The sequence below is a fragment of the Lampris incognitus genome, chromosome 20, assembly GCF_029633865.1.
Source record: "Lampris incognitus isolate fLamInc1 chromosome 20, fLamInc1.hap2, whole genome shotgun sequence".
Lineage (NCBI taxonomy): Eukaryota > Metazoa > Chordata > Actinopteri > Lampriformes > Lampridae > Lampris > Lampris incognitus.
The window spans coordinates 1,565,501-1,590,228 of record NC_079230.1 but is presented as its reverse complement, the minus strand read 5'-3'; the positions used below and the strand labels follow the sequence as shown (position 1 = coordinate 1,590,228).

The 24,728-nt window shown below is 44.3% G+C and overlaps 1 protein-coding gene across 1 annotated transcript in view; it reads right to left on the bottom strand.

Annotated features, from left to right (window-relative positions):
- The window catches only part of camta2 (calmodulin binding transcription activator 2), a 121,769-nt gene that overhangs the window by 94,116 nt on the left and 2,925 nt on the right, over positions 1-24,728 (bottom strand). The window contains exons 2-11 of the mRNA XM_056300074.1: positions 21,997-22,087; positions 20,575-20,678; positions 18,255-18,322; positions 18,028-18,163; positions 16,231-16,302; positions 14,584-14,731; positions 6,610-6,747; positions 6,250-6,442; positions 2,807-3,611; positions 1,982-2,716 (exon numbers count right to left, since the gene is read on the bottom strand). Of these exons, the coding sequence (XP_056156049.1) occupies positions 1,982-2,716; positions 2,807-3,611; positions 6,250-6,442; positions 6,610-6,747; positions 14,584-14,731; positions 16,231-16,302; positions 18,028-18,163; positions 18,255-18,322; positions 20,575-20,678; positions 21,997-22,030 (2,433 nt within the window). The 5' untranslated portion in view covers positions 22,031-22,087. The remainder of the gene's footprint in view (positions 1-1,981; positions 2,717-2,806; positions 3,612-6,249; positions 6,443-6,609; positions 6,748-14,583; positions 14,732-16,230; positions 16,303-18,027; positions 18,164-18,254; positions 18,323-20,574; positions 20,679-21,996; positions 22,088-24,728) is intronic.

Below are 24,728 nucleotides of genomic sequence, written 5' to 3'. Positions count from 1 at the left end.
TAGGACAACTCTGATATGTATCTTAGTTAGTAATATTACCAGTCAACATATGTTAACTACCTCTGAATAGGACAACTCTGATATGTATCTTAGTTAGTAATATTACCAGTCAACATATGTTAACTACCTCTGAATAGGACAACTCTTGATATGTATCTTAGTTAGTAATATTACCAGTCAACATATGTTAACTACCTCTGAATAGGACAACTCTGATATGTATCTTAGTTGGTAATATTACCAGTCAACATATGTTAACTACCTCTGAATAGGACAACTCTGATATGTATCTTAGTTGGTAATATTACTCGTTAACATGTTAACTACTTCTGGACTCTGCTATGTACAGTGCATCTGGAAAGTATTCACACCCCTTCACTTTCCCCACATTTTGTTATGTTACAGCCTTATTCCAAAATGGATTATATTTCTTTTTTTCTCATCATTCTACACACAATACCCCATAATGACAAAGTGAAAAAGGTTTTGTAGAAATTTTTGCAATTTATTAAAAATAAAAAACTGAAATATTGCATGTACATAAGTATTCACACCCTTTACTCAGTACTTGGTTGAGGCACCCTTGGCAGCGATTACAGCCTCAAGTCTTCTTGGGTATGAAGCTACAAGCTTGGCACACCTATATTTGGGGTATTTCTCCCATTCTTCTCTGCAGATCCTCTCCAGCTCTGTAAGGTTAGATGGGGAGCGTCGCTGCACAGCTATTTTCAGGTCTTTCCAGAGATGTTCAATGGGGTTCAAGTCTGGGCTCTGGCTGGGCCACTCAAGGACATTCACAGACTTGTCCCGAAGCCACTCCTTCGTTGTCTTGGCTGTGTGCTTAGGGTCGTTGTCATGTTGAAAGGTAAACCTTCGCCCCAGTCTGAGATCCTGAGCACTCTGGAGCAGGTTTTCATCAAGGATCTCTCTGTACTTTGCTCCATTCATCTTTCCCTTGATCCTGACTAGTCTCCCAGGTCCTGCCACTGAAGAACATCCCCACAGCATGATGCTGCCACCACCATGCTTCACTGTAGGGATGGTATTAGCAAGGTGATGAGAGGTGCCTGGTTTCCTCCAGTTCAACCCAGTTCAATCTGGGTTTCATCAGACCAGAGAATCTTGTTTCTCATGGTCTGAGAGTCCTTTAGGTGCTTTCTGGCAAACTCCAAGCAGGCTGTCATGTGCCTTTTACTGAGCAGAGGCTTCAGTCTGGCCACTCTACCATAAAGGCCTGATTGGTGGAGTGCTGCAGAGATGGTTGTCCTTCTGGAAGGTTCTCCCATCTCCACAGAGGAACGCCGGAGCTCTGTCAGAGTGACCATCGGGTTCTTGGTCACCTCCCTGACCAAGGCCCTTCTCCCCCGATTGCTGAGTTTGGCCAGCTCTAGGAAGAGTCCTGGTGGATCCAAACTTCTTCCATTTACGAATGATGGAGACCACTGTGCTCTTCGGGACCTTCAAAGCTGTAGAAATTTTGTTTTACCCTTCCCCAGATCTGTGCCTCGATACAGTCCTGTCCACAGACAATTCCTTTGACTTCATGGCTTGGTTTCTGCTCTGACATGCACTGTCAACAGTGGGACCTTATATAGACAGGTGTGTGCCTTTCCAAATCATGTCCGATCAATTGAATTTATTAGAGGTGGACTCCAATCAAGATGTAGAAACATCTCAAAGATGATCAGTGGAAACAGGATAAACCTGAGCTCAATTTTGAGTGTCATGGCAAAGGGTGTGAATACTTATGTACATGCAATATTTCAGTTTTTTATTTTTAATAAATTGCAAAAATTTCTACAAAACCTTTTTCACTTTGTCATTATGGGGTATTGTGTGTAGAATGATGAGAAAAAAAGAAATGTAATCCATTTTGGAATAAGGCTGTAACATAACAAAATGTGGGGAAAGTGAAGGGGTGTGAATACTTTCCAGATGCACTGTATCTTAGTAATATTACCAGTCAACACATGTTAACTACCTCTGGATAGGACCACTCCGGGGAGAAGTCTGTGATTGCGTCAAGCCGAGAGGAGGAGGAGGGGATGGGGTGAGGGAAGGGGAGGAAGGAAGAGGAGGGGGAGGGCTGGGGGGGCACCATATACCGCACCCCCGCTGGGAACATGCTTTGGTTTGGCCCTGAGGTGGGGTTAGGGGCAGGGCTACGGGTGGGGTGAGGGAGGGGACTGGTCTCTTCTGTGATGAGCTCAGTTATCAGGTCAGGAAACTGGCTGTCAAATGAGATACTGAGCTCCTCCCCTTTCTGGTCACTAGGCTCTGCCTCCATTCCTGAGTGTGTATCCATAGGCATGTCATCTGAGTCGTAGCCCTGCCCCCTCTCCTCCTTGATGTGGATGGGGGAGCTGGTGGTCAGCAGACTAATGGAGGCAGAGGGCAGGCTCTGATTCTGCTGGAGGAGTGGTGGTGTCGCTCCTTTTCTCTCCCGCTCTTTCTCCGCACTCTGCAGGAGATGCTGATTGGCTAACTGAGACTGGGGTAGAGTTTTGGCTATTGGTCCTGCCATGTGAATGGAGGACTGAAACTCTTTGGGCTGTCCCAAAACCACTGGCTGCTGCCTGCTAGGCTGCAGCTGCATCTGATTGGCTGGCTGGGGTTGTGTGGGTGGTTTCCGTGTGTCCTGGCGAATTAGAAGCAGTGAAGTGGTGTTACTTCCCGTCTGTTGTTGAGGTGAAGAAGCAGGGGAGGCGTGGCTTGGCTAAAAGGAAGAAACAGAAAGTCAGAGAACCTAGTTTAAAGACAGGTTAAGTAATCCACATGCTAAAATCGAAAGTAGAGACGAGCATACCTGTAGGATGGCCAGTTTGCTGGGAGGTGCACTACCTTCCTCCTCTCTCCTCTCCTCCTCCAGGGGGCCAAGCTCCAGACAAAGAGGGAGAAGAGGAGGAGGGGTGGAGTGGGGAGGGGAGAAGGAGAGAGAGAGAGAAGGATCTTTGGCCTCGGAAGAGGAGAGAGAGGAGAGTGAGGAGGGGGGAGACACTGAGGAAGGGGGAGTTGAGGTGGGGGACAGAGAGAGGGCAAGCGAGGAGGGTGGTGGCGGGGGAGAGGTGGAAGGGTGAGGGGGTTTTCCATATGTCTGCCCCTGTTTGGGGGAGTTCAGGAAGGAGTCAGGGTCAAAGGGCGGGGGTGGTGGGAGAGGAGGGGAGGGGGAGAGCAAGGTGGTGGAGGCAGGAGGAGGAGGTGGGGGGGCCTTAAGGGGGGGAGTTGAAGAGGATGAAGATGAGGAGGTGAGGAGCAGACCGCCTATGACAGGCGAGGGGAGGAGGGTGAGGGAGAGTGTGGCCAGCCCAGAGGTGTGTGAAGGAGGGGTAGGGGAGGCAGGTGGGGAGGGGTTGTTGTTAGGGGGAGGTGCGGGAGGGAGGAGGAGCTGAGTAGAGCGCGAAAGTGACAAACTCCTCCTCTGTCCCCCATCGTCCCCACCTCCACCTCCCCCTGATATCGCTGTGGTCGTTGCCATGACAATCACTGCATTCTGGGGCAGGGCCACGGTTGTCACGCTGCTACACTGGTCACTATAGAAACTGTTGGAACGGTTGCCCAAAGCGATGGTTGCTGCCGATGCCCGGTGGGGTTGGGGGGGCGAGGAGGAACAACTGGGAGGAAAACGAAAGAAGCAAAGAGTCAAAAGAGAGGATGAAGAAAGCATGCAGTGTTGAGTTTGAAGAAGTGAAGGTGTTGTGTCTAACCAGCAGATGTGACAGAACAAGCTGGCAGAAGACCTTCACCAACACATAGTACTGCATCAGTAAGTACAACTCAGGTTCAACCAGGATTTTTGTTTCAGACACAACAGCCCTGCTGACTAAGACCTCCAACTTCAATCATGATGACAGTGACAAAAGAGCGCTGATGATGTCACAGCCGGAGGAGGCAGCGTTTAGCCTCCATTAGAAGTAGATGGTTTGATTGGCTCTATCAGGGTTTTTCAGCCCTCTATTCGTTGTGTAGCACCATGATAAATTGTGCTTCCATGACCCACATCATGTTGAGTTGTTTAGGTTCTGTTTGAGAGCAGGGCCAAAGTGTGATGATGGCATCTGCGCTCAACCGAGCTGTGTCAACAGTGCCATGTGCCGTAATTCAGGCAATGGGAGAAGATAAAAAGCCCACATTCAGGATGCCGCTACAGTCGGCATGGCGTAGTTTTGTTTTAACTAGTGCTACCACCACCACTGGGGGCGCCACAGCGGATCATCGGTTTCCACCTCTTCCTGTCCTCTGCATCTTCCTCTGTCACACCAGCCACCTGCATGTCCTCCCTCACCACATCCATAAACCTCCTCTTTGGTCTTCCTCTTCTCCTCTCAATCTTGTCTCTCTTGTTTGTCTCCAAACCGTCCAACCTGAGCTGTCCCTCTAATATACTCGTTCCTAATCCTGTCCTTCTTCATCACTCCCAATGAACAGCTTAGCATCTTTGTAGTTTTGCTTTAAACCGCTGCCAATTTCTTATTTGCTCATCTGCTTCCATTTTGTCATCGAGCTCCAAATCTTGTGGCAAGCACCACAAGCTCCATGCTGAAAAGCGAAATTTCCAACATCATCAAGGTAAATGGCTTTTTCCTCGCTGTTCTGGACCTATGGAAAACAGGTAGCGCCGTGCGCACAGCATGGGCACGGATCACGGCTGCTCAGGACATGGCAAACTGCAGGTAAATCCTGCCATATGGAAAAACACTATTCTATACTGACACTTCGTTATTTGTCAGTGTACATACACACAATGAAAATCAATTTCTATATTTAAACCACCCTACTGTATAACAGCAGTGGGCAGCTGCAGCGCCCGGGGACCAACTCCAGTTCTTCTTCCCATTGCCTTGCTCAGGGGCACAGGCAGGAGTATTACCCCTAACATGCACGTCTTTTTGATGGTGGAGGAAACCGGAGCACCCGGAGGAAACCCACGCAGACACGGGGAGAACATGCAAACACCACACAGAAAGGACCTGGGACGGCCTGGCTGGGGTTCAAACCCAGGACCTTCTTGCTGTGAGGCAACAGTACTAATCACTGGACCACCATGCCCCCCCCCCATTTATCTTTTTTCATTTTGCTCTATCATCTTCACAGACAAATCAGTGTTCTCTTTGTCGTGGTCAAACAAGCCTGCAGTCCATCATACACACACGAATGTGTTGTGGACTGGCGTTCAGACAAAATGTCCATCGTTCCTGTGGGCAATACAAGTCTCTCTCTTAACTGTCACATGGTGCCAACAGCTGAATACACACCCAGCACCACAGACTGACAAGCTCTACTTATTAAGAACTACAACCTCAACAGCTGGTTTAAACCCAGCCATCTGATTGGTTCCCACCCTCCTGCTTCAAGTAATGGTTACTACTGTCACAGTAACCACAGAGCTAATTAGCGATGTTCTTTATGACTGTTGTGTCAGCAAACCGATAAATTTGCCAAATTCTCTTTCTTTCTGTCTCAATCCATCTCTCTCTGTAAATGTGATGCTTGGCTGATAAATCCAGTGAGTGGCGCTATCTGAGGGGAAGGAAAGGCTGTGTGTCCACCAGACAGAGCCGTCAGAGAGTCAGCAGTGAGTGTACAGAAAGATATGTATGCTGGGAGGAGGTGATCGCTAGTTATGTTACACAATAAGATAAGTTTCATGATAAATGAGATATTCCTCCTGATTTCTCTTTACTGATATGATAATCTCCACATAACACGTTAAACTGTTTTTTGTTATCAACACTACTTATTGATACATTTTCATTGTGATCTTTTTATTTCTCCTGTCTGCTTTGACAAAGTAGACCTCTGGTCCCGCTCCTCCTTCATTCTGACTGGTTGGTGAATTAGAAGTGACATTGATGAGCTGTGAAAGTTAAATAGTTTCATCTTTGGAAAGAGGAGGAGCGCTCACGTTGCTGTAGGCTCTAAAAAAGGACAGCTACCTTTCCAAAGAAAACAGCAGAAACACAAAGGAAGACGTGTGTCTTGATGCTCAATAGTCCAGGTAAGGAAATCACAAAAAGGTCAATCAGTTCATCTGGACACAATATTTACTGACAGATACGTTTCATCACTCATCTAAGTGACCTCTTCAGTATCTGAGACTGAAGAGGTCACTGAAGAGGTCACTGAAGAGGTCACTTAGATGATGATGATGAAACGTTTCTCTCAAACGTTGTGTCCAGATGAACTGATTTACCTTTCTGTGACATCGGAAGTGTGTTTTACAGGAAGTGACCCCATTATTAATGGACTCACGTGGAAGAGGGTGAGGGAGAGGAGGCGGGGCTGCTTTGGCTCTGGAGTGGAGGCCCCTTATTGTCCCCCCCCTGTTCACCCTGCTCAGAGGAAATAGGGGAGGGAGAGGGCCGGCAGGCTGGGGGGAGTTTGGGGGAGATGATGCGATGCTTGGTACTGTTACACCGATGGGGAATGTTCACACCTGAAGACACTGAATAAAGGGACAGACAGACAGACAGACAGAGAAGCAGGGAGAAGAATAGAGAGCGACAGACAGTAAGAGACATACAGAGAGAGAGAGAGAGTCAAAACAAACAGAGTACAGGAGAATCAGTATCATCCTAAATGCCACACAGTGTGTATTTGTGTGTGTGTTACCCAGGCTGGTGTCACACAGACAGGTGTGTGTGCGTGGCTGGGGTTTAGTGAGCTGCTGGTCCAGGATGTGCTGAACCAACTCCTCTATGCTGAAGTCCGCAGAACCAACAGAACCAACAGTCCACTTCATACTATGGACTGGACAGAAAGAGAGAGTTCATATATCACTTTAATCCAGGTAGGTTTGGTCACAAGGTAGTAAAATACTCTCATTACTATTTTTCTAGAGTAAAATACTCTCATTACCATTTTTTTTCTAGAGACGGGCAATCTGCTGTGGCAACCCCTAATGGGAGCAGCTGAAAGTAGTAGTAGACTGTTTATCTAGAGAATTATTGGTTTATCTTTGTTTTTAACAGGTGTGCTAAAAAATAATTGTCACCTGGATGGATTTAACACTACAACGACCAGGATTTCACTCCTACCTAAAACAACGATGGGTGGTCATTTTGACCGCCAAGGTTGTTTAACTGTGTATTGTGTCAAGATAAGTATATTACCGCATTACATATAGTGTGTCTGTTATGAAACTAACTGACACCAACATTAACATTTTAACAATTTAATACTATTTTTCAACAATTTAAAATGGCTGCTGTCCAACACCTGTAAATACTGCGAGGCCTTGGTGTTGGCCATGGTGTAAATACTGCGAGGCCTCGGTGGTAGTCATGGTGTAACTACTGCGAGGCCTCGGTGTTGGTCATGGTGTAAATACTGCGAGGCCTCGGTGTTGGTCATGGTGTAAATACTGCGAGGCCTCGGTGTTGGTCATGGTGTAAATACTGCGAGGCCTCGGTGGTAGTCATGGTGTAAATACTGCGAGGCCTCGGTGGTAGTCATGGTGTAAATACTGCGAGGCTTCGGTGGTAGTCATGGTGTAAATACTGCGAGGCCTCGGTGGTAGTCATGGTGTAAATACTGCGAGGCCTCGGTGGTAGTCATGGTGTAAATACTGCGAGGCCTCGGTGGTAGTCATGGTGTAAATACTGCGAGGCCTCGGCGGCAGTCATGGTGTAAATACTGCGAGGCCTCGGTGGTAGTCATGGTGTAAATACTGCGAGGCCTCGGCGGTAGTCATGGTGTAAATACTGCGAGGCCTCGGCGGTAGTCATGGTGTAAATACTGCGAGGCCTCGGCGGTAGTCATTGTGTAAATACTGCGAGGCCTCGGTGGTAGTCATGGTGTAAATACTGCGAGGCCTCGGTGGTAGTCATGGTGTAAATACTGCGAGGCCTCGGCGGTAGTCATGGTGTAAATACTGCGAGGCCTTGGCGGTAGTCATGGTGTAAATACTGCGAGGCCTCGGCGGTAGTCATGGTGTAAATACTGCGAGGCCTCGGTGGTAGTCATGGTGTAAATACTGCGAGGCTTCGGTGGTAGTCATGGTGTAAATACTGCGAGGCCTCGGCGGTAGTCATGGTGTAAATACTGCGAGGCCTCGGTGGTAGTCATGGTGTAAATACTGCGAGGCCTCGGCGGTAGTCATGGTGTAAATACTGCGAGGCCTCGGTGGTAGTCATGGTGTAAATACTGCGAGGCCTCGGCGGTAGTCATGGTGTAAATACTGCGAGGCCTCAGCGGTAGTCATGGTGTAAATACTGCGAGGCCTCGGTGGTAGTCATGGTGTAAATACTGCGAGGCCTCGGTGGTAGTCATGGTGTAAATACTGCGAGGCCTCGGTGGTAGTCATGGTGTAAATACTGCGAGGCCTCGGTGTTGGTCATGGTGTAAATACTGCGAGGCCTCGGTGGTAGTCATGGTGTAAATACTGCGAGGCCTCGGTGGTAGTCATGGTATAAATACTGCGAGGCCTCGGTGGTAGTCATGGTGTAAATACTGCGAGGCCTCGGTGGTAGTCATGGTGTAAATACTGCGAGGCCTCGGTGGTAGTCATGGTGTAAATACTGCGAGGCCTCGGTGGTAGTCATGGTGTAAATACTGCGAGGCCTCGGTGGTAGTCATGGTGTAAATACTGCGAGGCCTCGGTGGTAGTCATGGTGTAAATACTGCGAGGCCTCGGTGGTAGTCATGGTGTGTCTGTAGCGGTGTCTGTGACCAGACATGTTGGACATCACACATCAAGTTAGACTGTTTGTCTGTACTGGAGAACGCTAGTGTGTTTCTAGCACAGAGCAACGAACTCCACACAGGAAATGATGCAACAACACACGTCACAAATACTGACATGACACACACCATCACGCACAAGTTACGAGCGGCCATGTTGACGGCTCATGGTGGTTTTAGGTAAATTCTTCCTCATTTGGCTGCTGTGATCAAGATGGAAAACACTACACACCCTATCACTTTCTCAAGTGCTACCAGACACCAACCATTCACACCAAATACTACTACAGTCTGCAGGATTTGTAAATTAACTATTTTGTTAAAAACACCCAACCCACTTTCCCTACGTTAGGAAACACAGTCGTTCAAAAACAATAGAAATATCAGAAAAGATAGAGATGATCAGAAACGGTAGAAATGATCAGAAATAATAGAAATTATCACAAACGATAGAGATGATCAGAAATGATAGAAATGAACAGAACTGATAGAAACGATCAGAGAAGATAGAAATGATAGAAATGATAGATGATCAGAAATGATAGAAACGATCATAAAAGATAGAAATAATAGAAACGATAGAAATGACAGAAATGACAGAGATGATCAGAAACGATAGAAATGATCAGAAACAATAGAAATGACCAGAAATGATAGAAATGACCAGAAACGACAGAAATGGCCAGAAACGACAGATGATCAGAAACGACAGATGATCAGAAACTACAGAAATGATAGAAATGATCAGAAATGATAGAAATGATCAGAAATGATAGAAATGATCAGAAATGATAGAAATGATCAAAAATGATAGAAATGACCAGAAACGACAGAGATGATCAAAACGACAGAAACGATCAGAAACGACAAAAATGACCAGAAACGACAGATGATCAGAAACGACAGAAATGATCAGAAACGACAGAAATGATAGAAATGATCAGAAACGATAGAGATGATCAGAAACAATAGAAATAGGGTCCACGGTGGTGTAGCGGACCCTATTTCGGCTTTGTGTGGATGCAGTTGCCCACTGGGGACTGGGGTTCGCGCCCCCGGTCTTGTCAGATCCGACTATGGCCGGACTCGAGGAAGCAGCAATAATTGGCAACGCTGTCTTCGGGAGGGGGGGCGGAGTCGGCTTGTGTTCGTCACATGCAGGGCCGGTTCTGCGGGGTTTGCAACGGGAGCAACCGCACCGGGCCCAGGTCTGGAGGGGGGCTCAGAAAAAAAAGCAAAAAAACCTTTCTGCGCTGATTCTGCTGTAAGTGCAGTGATTGTTAATTGTGTCTCAGCAGTGCAAAGAGGCCCTGTATGTTGCTCCTCCTGGCAGTTTCCCTAATGGCTGATAACCATTTATTTTCAAAAATGTATCATAAGTTGTGTCGTCATCCCCCTCCCCCATGAGTTAGTATAGCCTATGGTGAAGACGTGAAATTCGGTTCTACTAACCAAAAAAAATGTCTGGAAACAAATCTGGTTGTAAGAAAAGAAAATGACAGAAACGTAAGGTAGAAAATACAAAAAAAGAGGCAGAAAAGGCAAAGAAGGTATACGGTGCTTGGCTTCACGTTCGGGCAGCAGAACACTTGGAGGATACTGTGGATAGCAGTGAAGCTAGCACATCCACCACATGTACTAACTCAGCAGCAGAGGATACCGGAGCGGACAGCGATCGTGGCGCTTGTGCTAGCACCTCCACCGCTATCGAGAATGCAAATGACCATCAAGAATCTGTCGAGGAAGAGGGAAGTCACGGAAGTGATGGGGAGCGTGAGTCGGACGTATTTGATCCTGCACAGTGGCCAGACAGAATGCATGATGATGACGTCAGAACGGACATAGTCAGAAATAAACCACTGCAGGTGACCGATTTTGATTTCCCTAAAACGGATGGCCGTCGTTTCACACCAGCTAATTACACCAGGACAGTCGGTGCCCTAAAAGTACCTCGGCCATGGTTAGTCTACTCAGAGTCTGCCAATGCCGTCTTCTGTTTCAGTTGTAAGTTGTTTGGAACTGACAAAGGGATCTTCACTACTGGGTTTTCAAACTGGGTCACGTTATCAACGAGACTGACTGAACACGAGAATTATCGTTCTCATCTTGAGAATTTTTCAAAGTGGAAAACTCTGGAATTCGTTTCGGCTACTGGTACAACGATGGACAGCCACCAGCAAGCAGAGCTTCTCAGTGAGAGACAACGGTGGCATGAAGTGCTTAGCAGAATTTTGGATTGCATCATGTTTCTTGCATTACAAAACCTTGCATTTAGAGGAAGTGTCGATCGCCTTTACCAAGAAAACAACAGCAATTTTCTCAAGCTTGTGGAATTTTTGGCCAAATATGATGCGCCGTTAGCATGACATCTCAATCATTTCAAGACTACCCACTACCTCAGCAAAAACATTCAAAATGAGTTCATTGGACTCCTAGCTGAGGCAGTGTTGGAAAAAATCGTGCAGAAGGTCAAAACAGCTGGGTATTACAGCATCATGATGGACTGCACACCAGATGTGTCGCACAAAGAACAGCTCTCTCTCGTTTTGCGATGTTACAACAGACCAGAAGGTAGGGGTGCATGAGAGCTTTTTTGAATTCATTGCTGTGAAAAGCACAACGGGTGAAGCACTTGCAGATACACTGCTGGAAAGGCTGGCTAAATATGGCATTAACATTGATGATTGCAGGGGACAATGTTTCGATAACGGGGCCAACATGAGGGGTGTGCACAGGGGAGTACAAGCAAGGGTGAAGCAGGTTAACAAGCGGGCTTTCTTTGTGATGCGATGGTTGCTCCCCGGCCCAGAATAGCATAGGACTGGCCCTGGTCACATGAATGCGTCTCTGGGTGTGTCGGAAAAAGCAGTGGTTCGGCCTGGATTCGCCTTGTCACAGAAGTGGCGAGATGTCTCCTTCGAGACTGCCGGCCGGAGAGATGCATGCAGTACGAGCGTGGGTGTTTGAATTAAAATAGGGAGCGATTGGCTGCTAAATTGGGAGAAAAAGGGAAAAATCTGAAATAATTTTTAAAAAAAAAGAAACAATAGAAATGACCAGAAATGATAGATGATCAGAAACGATAGAAATGACCAGAAACAATAGATGATCAGAAATGATCAGAAACGATAGAAATGATCAGAAACAACAGAAATGATCAGAAATGATAGAAATGATCAGAAACGATAGAGATGATCAGAAATGATAGAAATGACCAGAAATGATAGATGATCAGAAACGATAGATAATGACCAGAAACGATAGATGATCAGAAATGACAGAAATGATCAGAAACGATAGAAATGATCAGAAATGATAGAAATGACCAGAAATGATCAGAAACGATAGAAATGATCAGAACTGATAGAAATGATCAGAAACGATAGAAATGACCAGAAATGATCAGAAACGATAGAAATGATCAGAACTGATAGATGATCAGAAACGATAGAAATGATCAGAAATGATAGAAACGATCAGAAATGACAGAAATTATCAGAAACGATAGAAATGATCAGAAACAATAGAGATGATCAGAAACGATAGAAATGATCAGAAACGATAGAAATTATAGAAACGATCAGAAACGATAGATGATCAGAAACGATTGAGATGATTAGAAATGATAGAGATGATCAGAAACAGCAGAAATGATGGAAATGGTCAGAAATGATAAAGACGATCAGAAACGATAGAAATGATAGAAACAATCAGAAAGGATAGAAATGATCAGAAATGATAGAGATCAGAAACGATAGAAATGATCAAAAACGATAGAAATGATCAGAAACGATAGAGATGATCAGAAACGATAGAGATGATCAGAAACGATAGAAATGATCAGAAACGATAGAAATGATCAGAAACGATAGAGATGATCAGAAATGATAGAAACGATCAGAAACGATAGATGATCAGAAACGATTGAGATGATTAGAGACGGTAGAGATGATCAGAAACAACAGAAATGATAGAAATGACCAGAAATGATAGATGATCAGAAACGATAGATAATGACCAGAAACGATAGATGATCAGAAACGACAGAAATGATCAGAAACGATAGAAATGATCAGAAATGATAGAAATGACCAGAAATGATCAGAAACGATAGAAATGATCAGAACTGATAGAAATGATCAGAAACGATAGAAATGACCAGAAATGATCAGAAACGATAGAAATGATCAGAACTGATAGATGATCAGAAACGATAGAAATGATCAGAAATGATAGAAACGATCAGAAATGACAGAAATTATCAGAAACGATAGAAATGATCAGAAACAATAGAGATGATCAGAAACGATAGAAATGATCAGAAACGATAGAAATTATAGAAACGATCAGAAACGATAGATGATCAGAAACGATTGAGATGATTAGAAATGATAGAGATGATCAGAAACAGCAGAAATGATGGAAATGGTCAGAAATGATAAAGACGATCAGAAACGATAGAAATGATAGAAACAATCAGAAAGGATAGAAATGATCAGAAATGATAGAGATCAGAAACGATAGAAATGATCAAAAACGATAGAAATGATCAGAAACGATAGAGATGATCAGAAACGATAGAGATGATCAGAAACGATAGAAATGATCAGAAACGATAGAAATGATCAGAAACGATAGAGATGATCAGAAATGATAGAAACGATCAGAAACGATAGATGATCAGAAACGATTGAGATGATTAGAGACGGTAGAGATGATCAGAAACAACAGAAATGATAGAAATGGTCAGAAATGATAAAGACGATCAGAAATGATAGAAATGATAGAAACGATCAGAAAGGATAGATGATCAGAAATGATAGAGATGATTAGAAACGACAGAAATGATCAGAAACGATAGAAATGATCAGAAATGATAGAAATGATCAGAAACGATAAAGATGATCAGAAATGATTGAGACTATTAGAAACGATAGAGATGATCAGAAACAACAGAAATAATCAGAAATGATAGACGATCAGAAACGATAGAAATGATCAGAAATGGTAGAGATGATCAGAAACAATAGAAATGATCAGAAACGATAGAAATGATCAGAAGGTTGCATGTTTGTTTGTTTGAAGTTTATGTAAATCTTGAGAACTTTAACGATAGATTACCCAACAGCCACTCAAAAGAATCATACTTTGGTTTAAAGATGGGCTGTCAATCATTTAGTCAGAGAAGGAGAGTAGGGGTGTCTGGGTAGTGTAGTGGTCTATTCCGTTGCCTAACAACACAGGGATTGCTGGATCGAATCCCCGTGTTACCTCTGGCTTGGTCGGGCGTCCCTACAGACACAATTGGTTGTGTCTGCGGGTGGGGAGCCGGAAGTGGGTATGTGTCCTGGTTGCTGCACTAGCGCCTCCTCTGGTCGTTCGGGGTGACTGTTCAGGGGAATAGCGTGATCCCCCCACGTGCTTCTTCCCCCTGGTGAAACTCCTCACTGTCAGGTGAAAAGAAGCGGCTGGTGACTCCACATGGATGGGAGGAGGCATGTGGTAGTCTGCAGCCCTCCCCGGATCAGCAGAGAGGGTGGAGCAGAGACCGGGACGGCTTGGACAGCTAGCTAAAATAGGGTAATTGGCCAAGTACAATTGGGAGAAAGGGGGAGGGGAGTAGGAATCAAACAGATTCAAACGTCCACAGTCCCTCCAGTATGGTGTCATATTGTTTAAATTGACTGCAACTCGGTTTCAGTTTCAAACACAAAGGAGAGTGAACGTATCAAAACTGCATGGGTAACGTGTAAATATCGAGGACTGTAACTTCACACACTACTGTATGTTCAGTGTGTGGTCACTATGTGTTCAGACATCGTTAGCTAATAGCATATGCTAATTTGCCCACAGTCCTCCCAGATGGCAGCAGCTTTGGTTGCTAGGAGAAGAGCGGGGTCTTACACATGGGCTTCAGCTGGCTGAGCAGCTCCTCACGACTCCACCGCAAACTGTCATGGCGGTCGGCCACCGCACACACCAATGGACCGCTCTTCCCAGAGTCCTCCAGAGACGGCACGTTCAGGTAGTGGACCAGAACGATGTCTGGGTTCTGTAGGGAACACACACACACACACACACACACACACATAATGCACGCACACACATTTAAACATAAATACAAACATATGAACATTAACAAATGGACACACACACAAAAAAACAAACACTGTGGTTAATTTACTGATGAGTGTGTTTATTAGAGATAAAATACAGCAAGACAGTCACATGAACAAGTCCATGTCTGTCCATGTCTGCATGTGTGTGTCACACTTCATCTCACTTCACAACCACTCCTGTGTTCCATCCACAGTCACACAAGGTGTTCCCCAAGGTTCTGTACTCGGCCCACTTTTCATTATCTACATCCTCCCTCTTGGTCAGATTCTCCACCATTTCAACTTGGACTTCCACTGTTATGCTGATGACACCCAGATATACCTCAGCACCAAATCCCCTCACAATCCACCCCTCTCTCACATCGACTCCTGTCTGTCTGCAGTTAAAGTCTGGATGCAGCAAAACCTCCTCAAACTCAACAGTGACAAAACTGAACTCCTCTTCATTGGCTCCAAGTCCACTCTCAGCCAAATCAACAACCTTGCACTCATCAATGGCACTACTGTCTCCCCTTCCCCCCAGGCACGCAACCTTGGTGTGATCCTTCATCCCACCCTCTCCCTTGAGCCACATCCGCCAAATAGTCAAATCCTCCTTCTACCACCTTCGCAACATTGCAAAAATAAGATCCTCTCTCACACGCCCTGCTGCTGAGATACTGATCCATGCCTTCATCTCCTCCCGCGTTGATTACTGCAACTCACTCCTCTATGGCATCAGTGCCAGCTCGATCAATAGACTCCAATTGGTCCAGAACGCATCCGCCCGACTTTTAACTTTCACCAAATCCTGCCACCACATCACCCCAGTCCTAAAAGACCTCCACTGGCTACCCATCTCCCACCGGATCAATTACAAACTCCTGGTTCTTACTTATAAAGCCCTTCACAAATTGGCTCCCCCATACCTCACCGATCTCCTCTCCCCCTATCAACCCTCTCAGTTCCTCAGATCCACCTCAGCCTCCCTTCTCTCCACCCCCAGGTCCAACCTTTGCGGCTTTGGTGACCGAGCCTTCTCCAGAGCAGCTCCCAGGCTCTGGAACTCACTTCCCCAAATCATTAGAGACTCGGAATCCCTCTCACTCTTCCAATCCCATCTCAAGACACACCTTTTCTCCATTGCCTTCTCGTGCCCCCCCATCCGCTCGTACACCCCTGGTCTTGGGCAGGCTGGGGACTGAGCGCTTGGCCTGCATCTGTGATTTATGATGTTTGTTTTTCTTTCCCTTTATATCTGTCCAAGTCGGAGAGTACTGCTGGTGTCGTCTGTGGCTGCTGCTTCTCCCTCTCGTAGCCCCTCTTCCCATCCACCCCTGTATGTCTGTGTTATGTTCATCTGTCGTCTTGTTTCACTCCATTTATTGTAAAGCGACTTTGAGTACTTGAAAAGCACTATATAAGATTGATTTATTATTATTTATTATTATACCTGCAGTAACCAGTAGCATCGTCTGTGGAATGTTGGCACGATGGAGGAATGGACGTAGCAACCATACAGGCACTGTTAACATGACGACAAAACAACTGTTAGAATTAGTCTTCAGTCACTGTTACCATGACAACAACACAACTGTCAGGGTTAACCCTTGATCAGTTTCTGGTAAAACATGAGAATAATCAGCAACCACAGGTAAATGGTACTTGTCTCCTCTAATGAACCACCACGTGAAGGAACTCTTCCTCTGTAAACATCTTGCGACAGCGGAAACCAAATCATGGGATGTTAAAAGACAAGCTACAGATACAAAAATGAGCTTCAGAAAAAAAAAAAGACCCGGAAACACCTAGTAACAAACACGAAACACGACACAGCACATGTCATCATTTAATGTAATACAGTAAAACTGGCTATGGGTACTATATATAATGTGTGTTACAGCCCTAGTATGGGTATGGATACTATATATAATGTGTATTACAGCCCTAGTATGGGTATGGGTACTATATATAATGTGTGTTACAGCCCTAGTATGGGTATGGGTATTATATACGTATAATTTTGTGGCGGACACTAGGGGCTATGCCTCTCAACCAGCAGGGCTGTGAGCTGGGGGGCATGGTTTACGTTCCTGGGCTCTCTGGTGCAAGGTTGTTCCTGGTTCAGTTTGGTGTTGAAGCTGAGGAATAAAGTTCAAACTCGCCTTCATCTCCTGTGTTTTTCCTCATCATGCCATAATTTGTGTTATAGCCCTAGTATGGGTATAGGTACTATATATGATGTGTGTTACAGCCCTAGTATGGGTATGGGTACTATATATAATGTGTGTTTCAGCCTTAGTATGGGTATGGTAACTACAATATAATGTGTGTGACAGCCCTAGTATGGGTATATGTACTATATATAATGTGTGTTACAGCCATAGTATGTGTATAGGTACTGTATATAATGTGTGTTAAGGCCCTAGTATGGGTATAGGTACTATATATGATGTGTGTTACAGCCCTAGTATGGGTATAGGTACTATATATAATGTGTGTTACAGTCCTAGTATGGGTATGGGTACTACTATATAATGTGTGTTACAGCCCTAGTATGGGTATGGGTACTGTATATATTGTGTGTTACAGCCCTAGTTTGGGTATAGGTACTATATATGATGTGTGTTACAGCCCTAGTATGGGTATAGGTACTATATATAATGTCTGTTACAGCCCTAGTATGGATATGGGTACTATATATAATGTGTGTTACAGCCCTGTTATGGGTATGGGTACTATATATAATGTGTGTTACAGCCCTAGTATGGGTATAGGTACTATATATAATGTCTGTTACTGCCCTAGTATGGGTATAGGTACTATATATAATGTGTGTTACAGCCCTAGTATGGATATGGGTACTATATATAATGTGTGTTACAGCCCTGTTATGGGTATGGGTACAATATATAATGTGTGTTACAGCCCTAGTATGGGTATAGGTACTATATATAATGTCTGTTACAGCCCTAGTATGGGTATAGGTACTATATATAATGTGTGTTACAGCCCTAGTATGGATATGGGTACTATATATAATGTGTGTTACAGCCCTGTTATGGGTATGGGTACTATATATAATGTGTGTTACAGCCCTAGTATTGGTATAGGTACTATATATAATGTCTGTTACTGCCCTAATAGGGGTATTCAGACAAAATCACAATCTGGGACACAGAAAAACCCAAAACAGGAAGCAAGAAGCAGGAAGCAGGAATTAGCAGCAGGAAAAGGCAAGTGTTCTGACCTCCATGCCCTGGACCTTAAGCTTCATGTGGTCCTCTCTGGTGGTCTTTCCATCCTTGCGTTTCTTCCAGCAGTATCCATCCTTCCTGTATTTCACCTTCTTCCTGTTGTAGAGGATGATGCTGCCATTCTGAGGTCTGCAGTATAGACAACATTTTATCATATGAGCAGTCTTTATAACACTGCGCGTGGCTTTGTGTGTGTGTGTGTGTGTGTGTTTTTTTTTACCTGGTTTTGAGGGTGCAGGACAACCACTCATCATGTTTGTCAAATGATATCAAGAAGGAGGCAATTTCCTGGTGTGAGAGGGAGTGACAGACCAACAGAGGGGAGATGGAGGGAAAAAAGAAAGACACGGGGGGAGAGAGAGAGAGAGAGAGAGAGAGAGAGAGAGAGAGAGAGAGAGAGAGAGAGAGAGAGAAGAGAGAAGCTGTGACTCTCTGATGAGTCTTGAACCGTTTCTAATGCTGGATTCACTTCGCACTGATCTTTAGTTTGATGGGATGAGACGTTTCCATTAACACCAGATCAGTACAGCATTATATTCTTCTGTTCTTCTTTTCTAGACAACTATCACGCTTATTACTCTTCATACTGAGACACTTCGTATTCTTCTTTTCTAGACAACTATTACTCTTATTACTCTTCATACTGAGACACTTCGTATTCTTCTTTTCTAGACAACTATTACTCTTATTACTCTTCATACTGAGACCCTTCATATTCTTCTTTTCTAGACAACTATTACTCTTATTACTCGTCATACTGAGACACTTCGTATTCTTCTTTCTAGACAACTATTACTCTTATTACTCTTCATACTGAGACACTTTGTATTCCTCTTTTCTAGAAAACTATTACTCTTATTACTCTTCATACTGAGACACTTTGTATTCTTCTTTTCTAGACAACTATTACTCTTATTACTCTTCATACTGAGACACTTCGTACTCTTCTTTTCTAGACAACTATCACTCTTATTACTCTTCATACTGAGACACTTCGTATTCTTCTTTTCTAGACAACTATTACGCTTATTACTCTTCGTACTGAGACACTTCGTATTCTTCTTTTCTAGACAACTATTACTGTTATTACTCGTCGTACTGAGGCACTTCGTATTCTTCTTTTCTAGACAACTATTACGCTTATTACTCTTCATACTGAGACACTTCGTATTCTTCTTTTCTAGACAACTATTACTCTTATTACTCTTCATACTGAGACACTTCGTATTCTTCTTTCTAGACAACTATTACTCTTATTACTCTTCATACTGAGACACTTTGTATTCTTCTTTTCTAGAAAACTATTACTCTTATTACTCTTCATACTGAGACACTTTGTATTCTTCTTTTCTAGACAACTATTACTCTTATTACTCTTCATACTGAGACACTTCGTACTCTTCTTTTCTAGACAACTATCACTCTTATTACTCTTCATACTGAGACACTTCGTATTCTTCTTTTCTAGACAACTATTACGCTTATTACTCTTCGTACTGAGACACTTCGTATTCTTCTTTTCTAGACAACTATTACTGTTATTACTCGTCGTACTGAGGCACTTCGTATTCTTCTTTTCTAGACAACTATTACGCTTATTACTCTTCATACTGAGACACTTCGTATTCTTCTTTTCTAGACAACTATTACTCTTATTACTCGTCATACTGAGACACTTCGTATTCTTCTTTTCTAGACAACTATCACACTTATTACTCTTCATACTGAGACACTTCGTATTCTTCTTTTCTAGACAACTATCACGCTTATTACTCTTCATACGGAGACACTTCGTATTCTTCTTTTCTAGACAACTATCACGCTTATTACTCTTCATACCGAGACACTTCGTATTCTTCTTTTCTAGACAACTATCACGCTTATTACTCTTCATACCGAGACAATTCGTATTCTTCTTTTCTAGACAACTATCACTCTTATTACTCTTCATACCGAGACACTTCGTATTCTTCTTTTCTAGACAACTATTACTCTTATTACTCTTCATACGGAGACACTTCGTATTCTTCTTTTCTAGACAACTATTACTCTTATTACTCTTCATACTGAGACACTTTGTATTCTTCTTTTCTAGACTACTATTACTCTTATTACTCTTCATACGGAGACACTTCGTATTCTTCTTTTCTAGACAACTATTACTCTTATTACGCTTCATACTGAGACACTTCGTATTCTTTTTTTCTACACTATTATTCTCTTATTACTCTTCATACTGAGACACTTCATATTCTTCTTAACTAGACAACTATTAATCTTATTACTCTTCATACTGAGACACTTCGTATTCTTCTTTTCTAGAAAACTATTACTCTTATTACTCTTCATACTGAGACACTTGGTATGAAATTATGAATGAAAAATTCATGGTAATGAAGCACTTTGAAATGAACTGATGAATCCTTTTTCATGTATACCTCCCATTTTCTCCATCCATCCATTTGTCCCAAAATCTATCTAATCATCTGTCATCTAACCATTCATCTGTCCTCCTCAACTCTCCATTCGTCTCTCTCTACCTCATTGCTGTTCCAGCGTAGTCTTTCTTTGGGTAGACTGGATGAACGAGGGAGACACTCCAACAGCTTGTTTGGCATAAACACCTGAATTTGGCCTTTATTCTCTAGAGAGACAGACAGACAGACAGACAGACAGACAGACAGACAGACAGACAGACAGACAGGCAGAGACAGCGAGAGAGACAGCGAGAGAGAGACAGACAGACAGACAGACAGACAGACAGAGACAAAGAGAAAGAGACAGACAGACAGACAGACAGACAGACAGACAGACAGACAGACAGACAGACAGACAGACAGACAGACAGGCAGAGACAGCGAGAGAGACAGCGAGAGACAGACAGACAGACAGACAGACAGACAGAGACAGAGAGAGACAGACAGACAGACAGAGACAGAGAGAGAGAGACAAACAGACAGACAGACAGGCAGACAGAGACAGCGAGAGAGACAAACAGACAGACAGACAGAGACAGAGAGATACAGAGAGAGACAGACAGACCAACAGACGACAGAGACAGACAGACAGACAGAGACAGAGAGATACAGAGAGAGAGAGAGAGAGACAGCAAGAGAGAGAGACAGAGAGAGACAGACAGACAGACAGAGACAGAGCGACAGATACAGAGAGAGACAGAGAGACAGAGAGAAACATACAGGCAGAGAGACAGACATTGACAGACATTGTCATTTCTACTGTCAGCCATGTTGGTTGCTAAGTAACAGTTCAGTAATGATAGTAAATGGACAGTGTTTCAGTATAAAAAAACAACAACAACAAATCTGGACAAACTGTGTATGTATGGCTCTTATACCATTTACAACGTGGAAATAGACGGAACATTCCACTGCACCCCCACTATGTAGTCTGTGGTCATTCCTGGCTAGTTGTTTAAAACTTACAGCTGAGAAACAGCTACGACTAGCAGCTGAGCATCCCTTCAGAGTGTCCATTTCTACAGACAACACCTGCCATATAGAGTACGTAGGTAGGTATGTATGTAGTAGATGGCACGGGCCAACGTAAGACATGCTGCGTGTATGCTTCTCTCATGTCTCCCTCCAGTGTTTCAGTTACCACAGCTTCAAACGCCACTCTTATCAAGAGCAGGGCTGGATGCAGTGAGACTGTGCTACACCTTCAGTGGTCCAAGTCTTCTTTTTTGTTTTTGTCGAGTTTAATGGGTCCATAAACTTTTACTCGGGGTACCCTACTAACGTTCTGAACTGAACTTGTATAGGGGCTAACAATGTGATATGGACTTTTACACACTCTCCAAATATCCTTAATTGTTTTTTGGCAACATCGCCAACCATTAGATCTGGTCCTACCTGGACTCACTCTGGCTGTATCTGACTCTGGGTGATCATATCTGAAGTCAACTGTTGATGACATCATCAACAAGAGACAGGCAAACTGACCTGTTTCTGTGGAAACCATTTCCTTTTTGTTCATGGCGACGAGTCAACGCAGGAGAATCTCACGCAACGTACGGCTGCCCGCACTGCCCCACTGTACACACACACACACACACACACACACACACACACACACACACACACACAGAGTCAACAGATCAATGAATGTCTACAAATCAGCAAAACCACACAAGCACTCACACACATATACTCAAACACTAGTTATCTGGCCCGGCCTACAGCCTCCCAGCTCACTGTTGCTTAGTAACCAGTGAATCTTCACCCACCGCGGATGAAGATGACAGCGAGGCAGACAGACAGAAACACAGAAAGCCATGTAGTATAAAGAGAGGGACACAAAGGGAAAGAAATAAAGAGACAGACACGTCTGAGGACTGACAGCCGTGGATATAAACAGAGATAGACAAGACTGATACAGACAAGGAACGTCAGGTGTCTACTCATCTGTCACTAGACACAAGGAACGTCAGGTGTCTACTCATCTGTCACTAGACACAAGGAACGTCAGGTGTCTACTCATCTGTCACTAGACACAAGGAAGGTCAGGTGTCTACTCATCTGTCACTAGACACAAGGAAGGTCAGGTGTCTACTCATCTGTCACTAGACACAAGGAAGGTCAGGTGTCTACTCATCTGTCACTAGACACAAGGAAGGTCAGGTGTCTACTCATCTGTCACTAGACACAAGGAACGTCAGGTGTCTACTCATCTGTCACTAGACACAAGGAAGGTCAGGTGTCTACTCATCTGTCACTAGACACAAGGAACGTCAGGTGTCTACTCATCTGTCACTAGACACAAGGAACGTCAGGTGTCTACTCATCTGTCACTAGACACAAGGAACGTCAGGTGTCTACTCATCTGTCACTAGACACAAGGAACGTCAGGTGTCTACTCATCTGTCACTAGACACAAGGAACGTCAGGTGTCTACTCATCTGTCACTAGACACAAGGAACGTCAGGTGTCTACTCATCTGTCACTAGACACAAGGAACGTCAGGTGTCTACTCATCTGTCACTAGACACAAGGAACGTCAGGTGTCTACTCATCTGTCACTAGACACAAGGAACGTCAGGTGTCTACTCATCTGTCACTAGACACAAGGAACGTCAGGTGTCTACTCATCTGTCACTAGACACAAGGAAGGTCAGGTGTCTATTCATCTGTCACTAGACACAAGGAAGGTCAGGTGTCTACTCATCTGTCACTAGACACAAGGAACGTCAGGTGTCTACTCATCTGTCACTAGACACAAGGAAGGTCAGGTGTCTACTCATCTGTCACTAGACACAAGGAAGGTCAGGTGTCTACTCATCTGTCACTAGACACAAGGAACGTCAGGTGTCTACTCATCTGTCACTAGACACAAGGAAGGTCAGGTGTCTACTCATCTGTCACTAGACACAAGGAACGTCAGGTGTCTATTCATCTGTCACTAGACACAAGGAACGTCAGGTGTCTACTCATCTGTCACTAGACACAAGGAACGTCAGGTGTCTACTCATCTGTCACTAGACACAAGGAAGGTCAGGTGTCTATTCATCTGTCACTAGACACAAGGAAGGTCAGGTGTCTATTCATCTGTCACTAGACACAAGGAAGGTCAGGTGTCTACTCATCTGTCACTAGACACAAGGAAGGTCAGGTGTCTACTCATCTGTCACTAGACACAAGGAACGTCAGGTGTCTACTCATCTGTCACTAGACACAAGGAAGGTCAGGTGTCTACTCATCTGTCACTAGACACAAGGAACGTCAGGTGTCTACTCATCTGTCACTAGACACAAGGAAGGTCAGGTGTCTACTCATCTGTCACTAGACACAAGGAACGTCAGGTGTCTACTCATCTGTCACTAGACACAAGGAACGTCAGGTGTCTATTCATCTGTCACTAGACACAAGGAACGTCAGGTGTCTACTCATCTGTCACTAGACACAAGGAACGTCAGGTGTCTACTCATCTGTCACTAGACACAAGGAACGTCAGGTGTCTATTCATCTGTCACTAGACACAAGGAACGTCAGGTGTCTACTCATCTGTCACTAGACACAAGGAACGTCAGGTGTCTACTCATCTGTCACTAGACACAAGGAAGGTCAGGTGTCTACTCATCTGTCACTAGACACAAGGAAGGTCAGGTGTCTATTCATCTGTCACTAGACACAAGGAAGGTCAGGTGTCTACTCATCTGTCACTAGACACAAGGAACGTCAGGTGTCTACTCATCTGTCACTAGACACAAGGAAGGTCAGGTGTCTACTCATCTGTCACTAGACACAAGGAACGTCAGGTGTCTACTCATCTGTCACTAGACACAAGGAAGGTCAGGTGTCTACTCATCTGTCACTAGACACAAGGAAGGTCAGGTGTCTACTCATCTGTCACTAGACACAAGGAACGTCAGGTGTCTACTCATCTGTCACTAGACACAAGGAACGTCAGGTGTCTACTCATCTGTCACTAGACACAAGGAACGTCAGGTGTCTACTCATCTGTCACTAGACACAAGGAAGGTCAGGTGTCTACTCATCTGTCACTAGACACAAGGAAGGTCAGGTGTCTACTCATCTGTCACTAGACACAAGGAAGGTCAGGTGTCTACTCATCTGTCACTAGACACAAGGAAGGTCAGGTGTCTACTCATCTGTCACTAGACACAAGGAAGGTCAGGTGTCTACTCATCTGTCACTAGACAAAAGGAAGGTCAGGT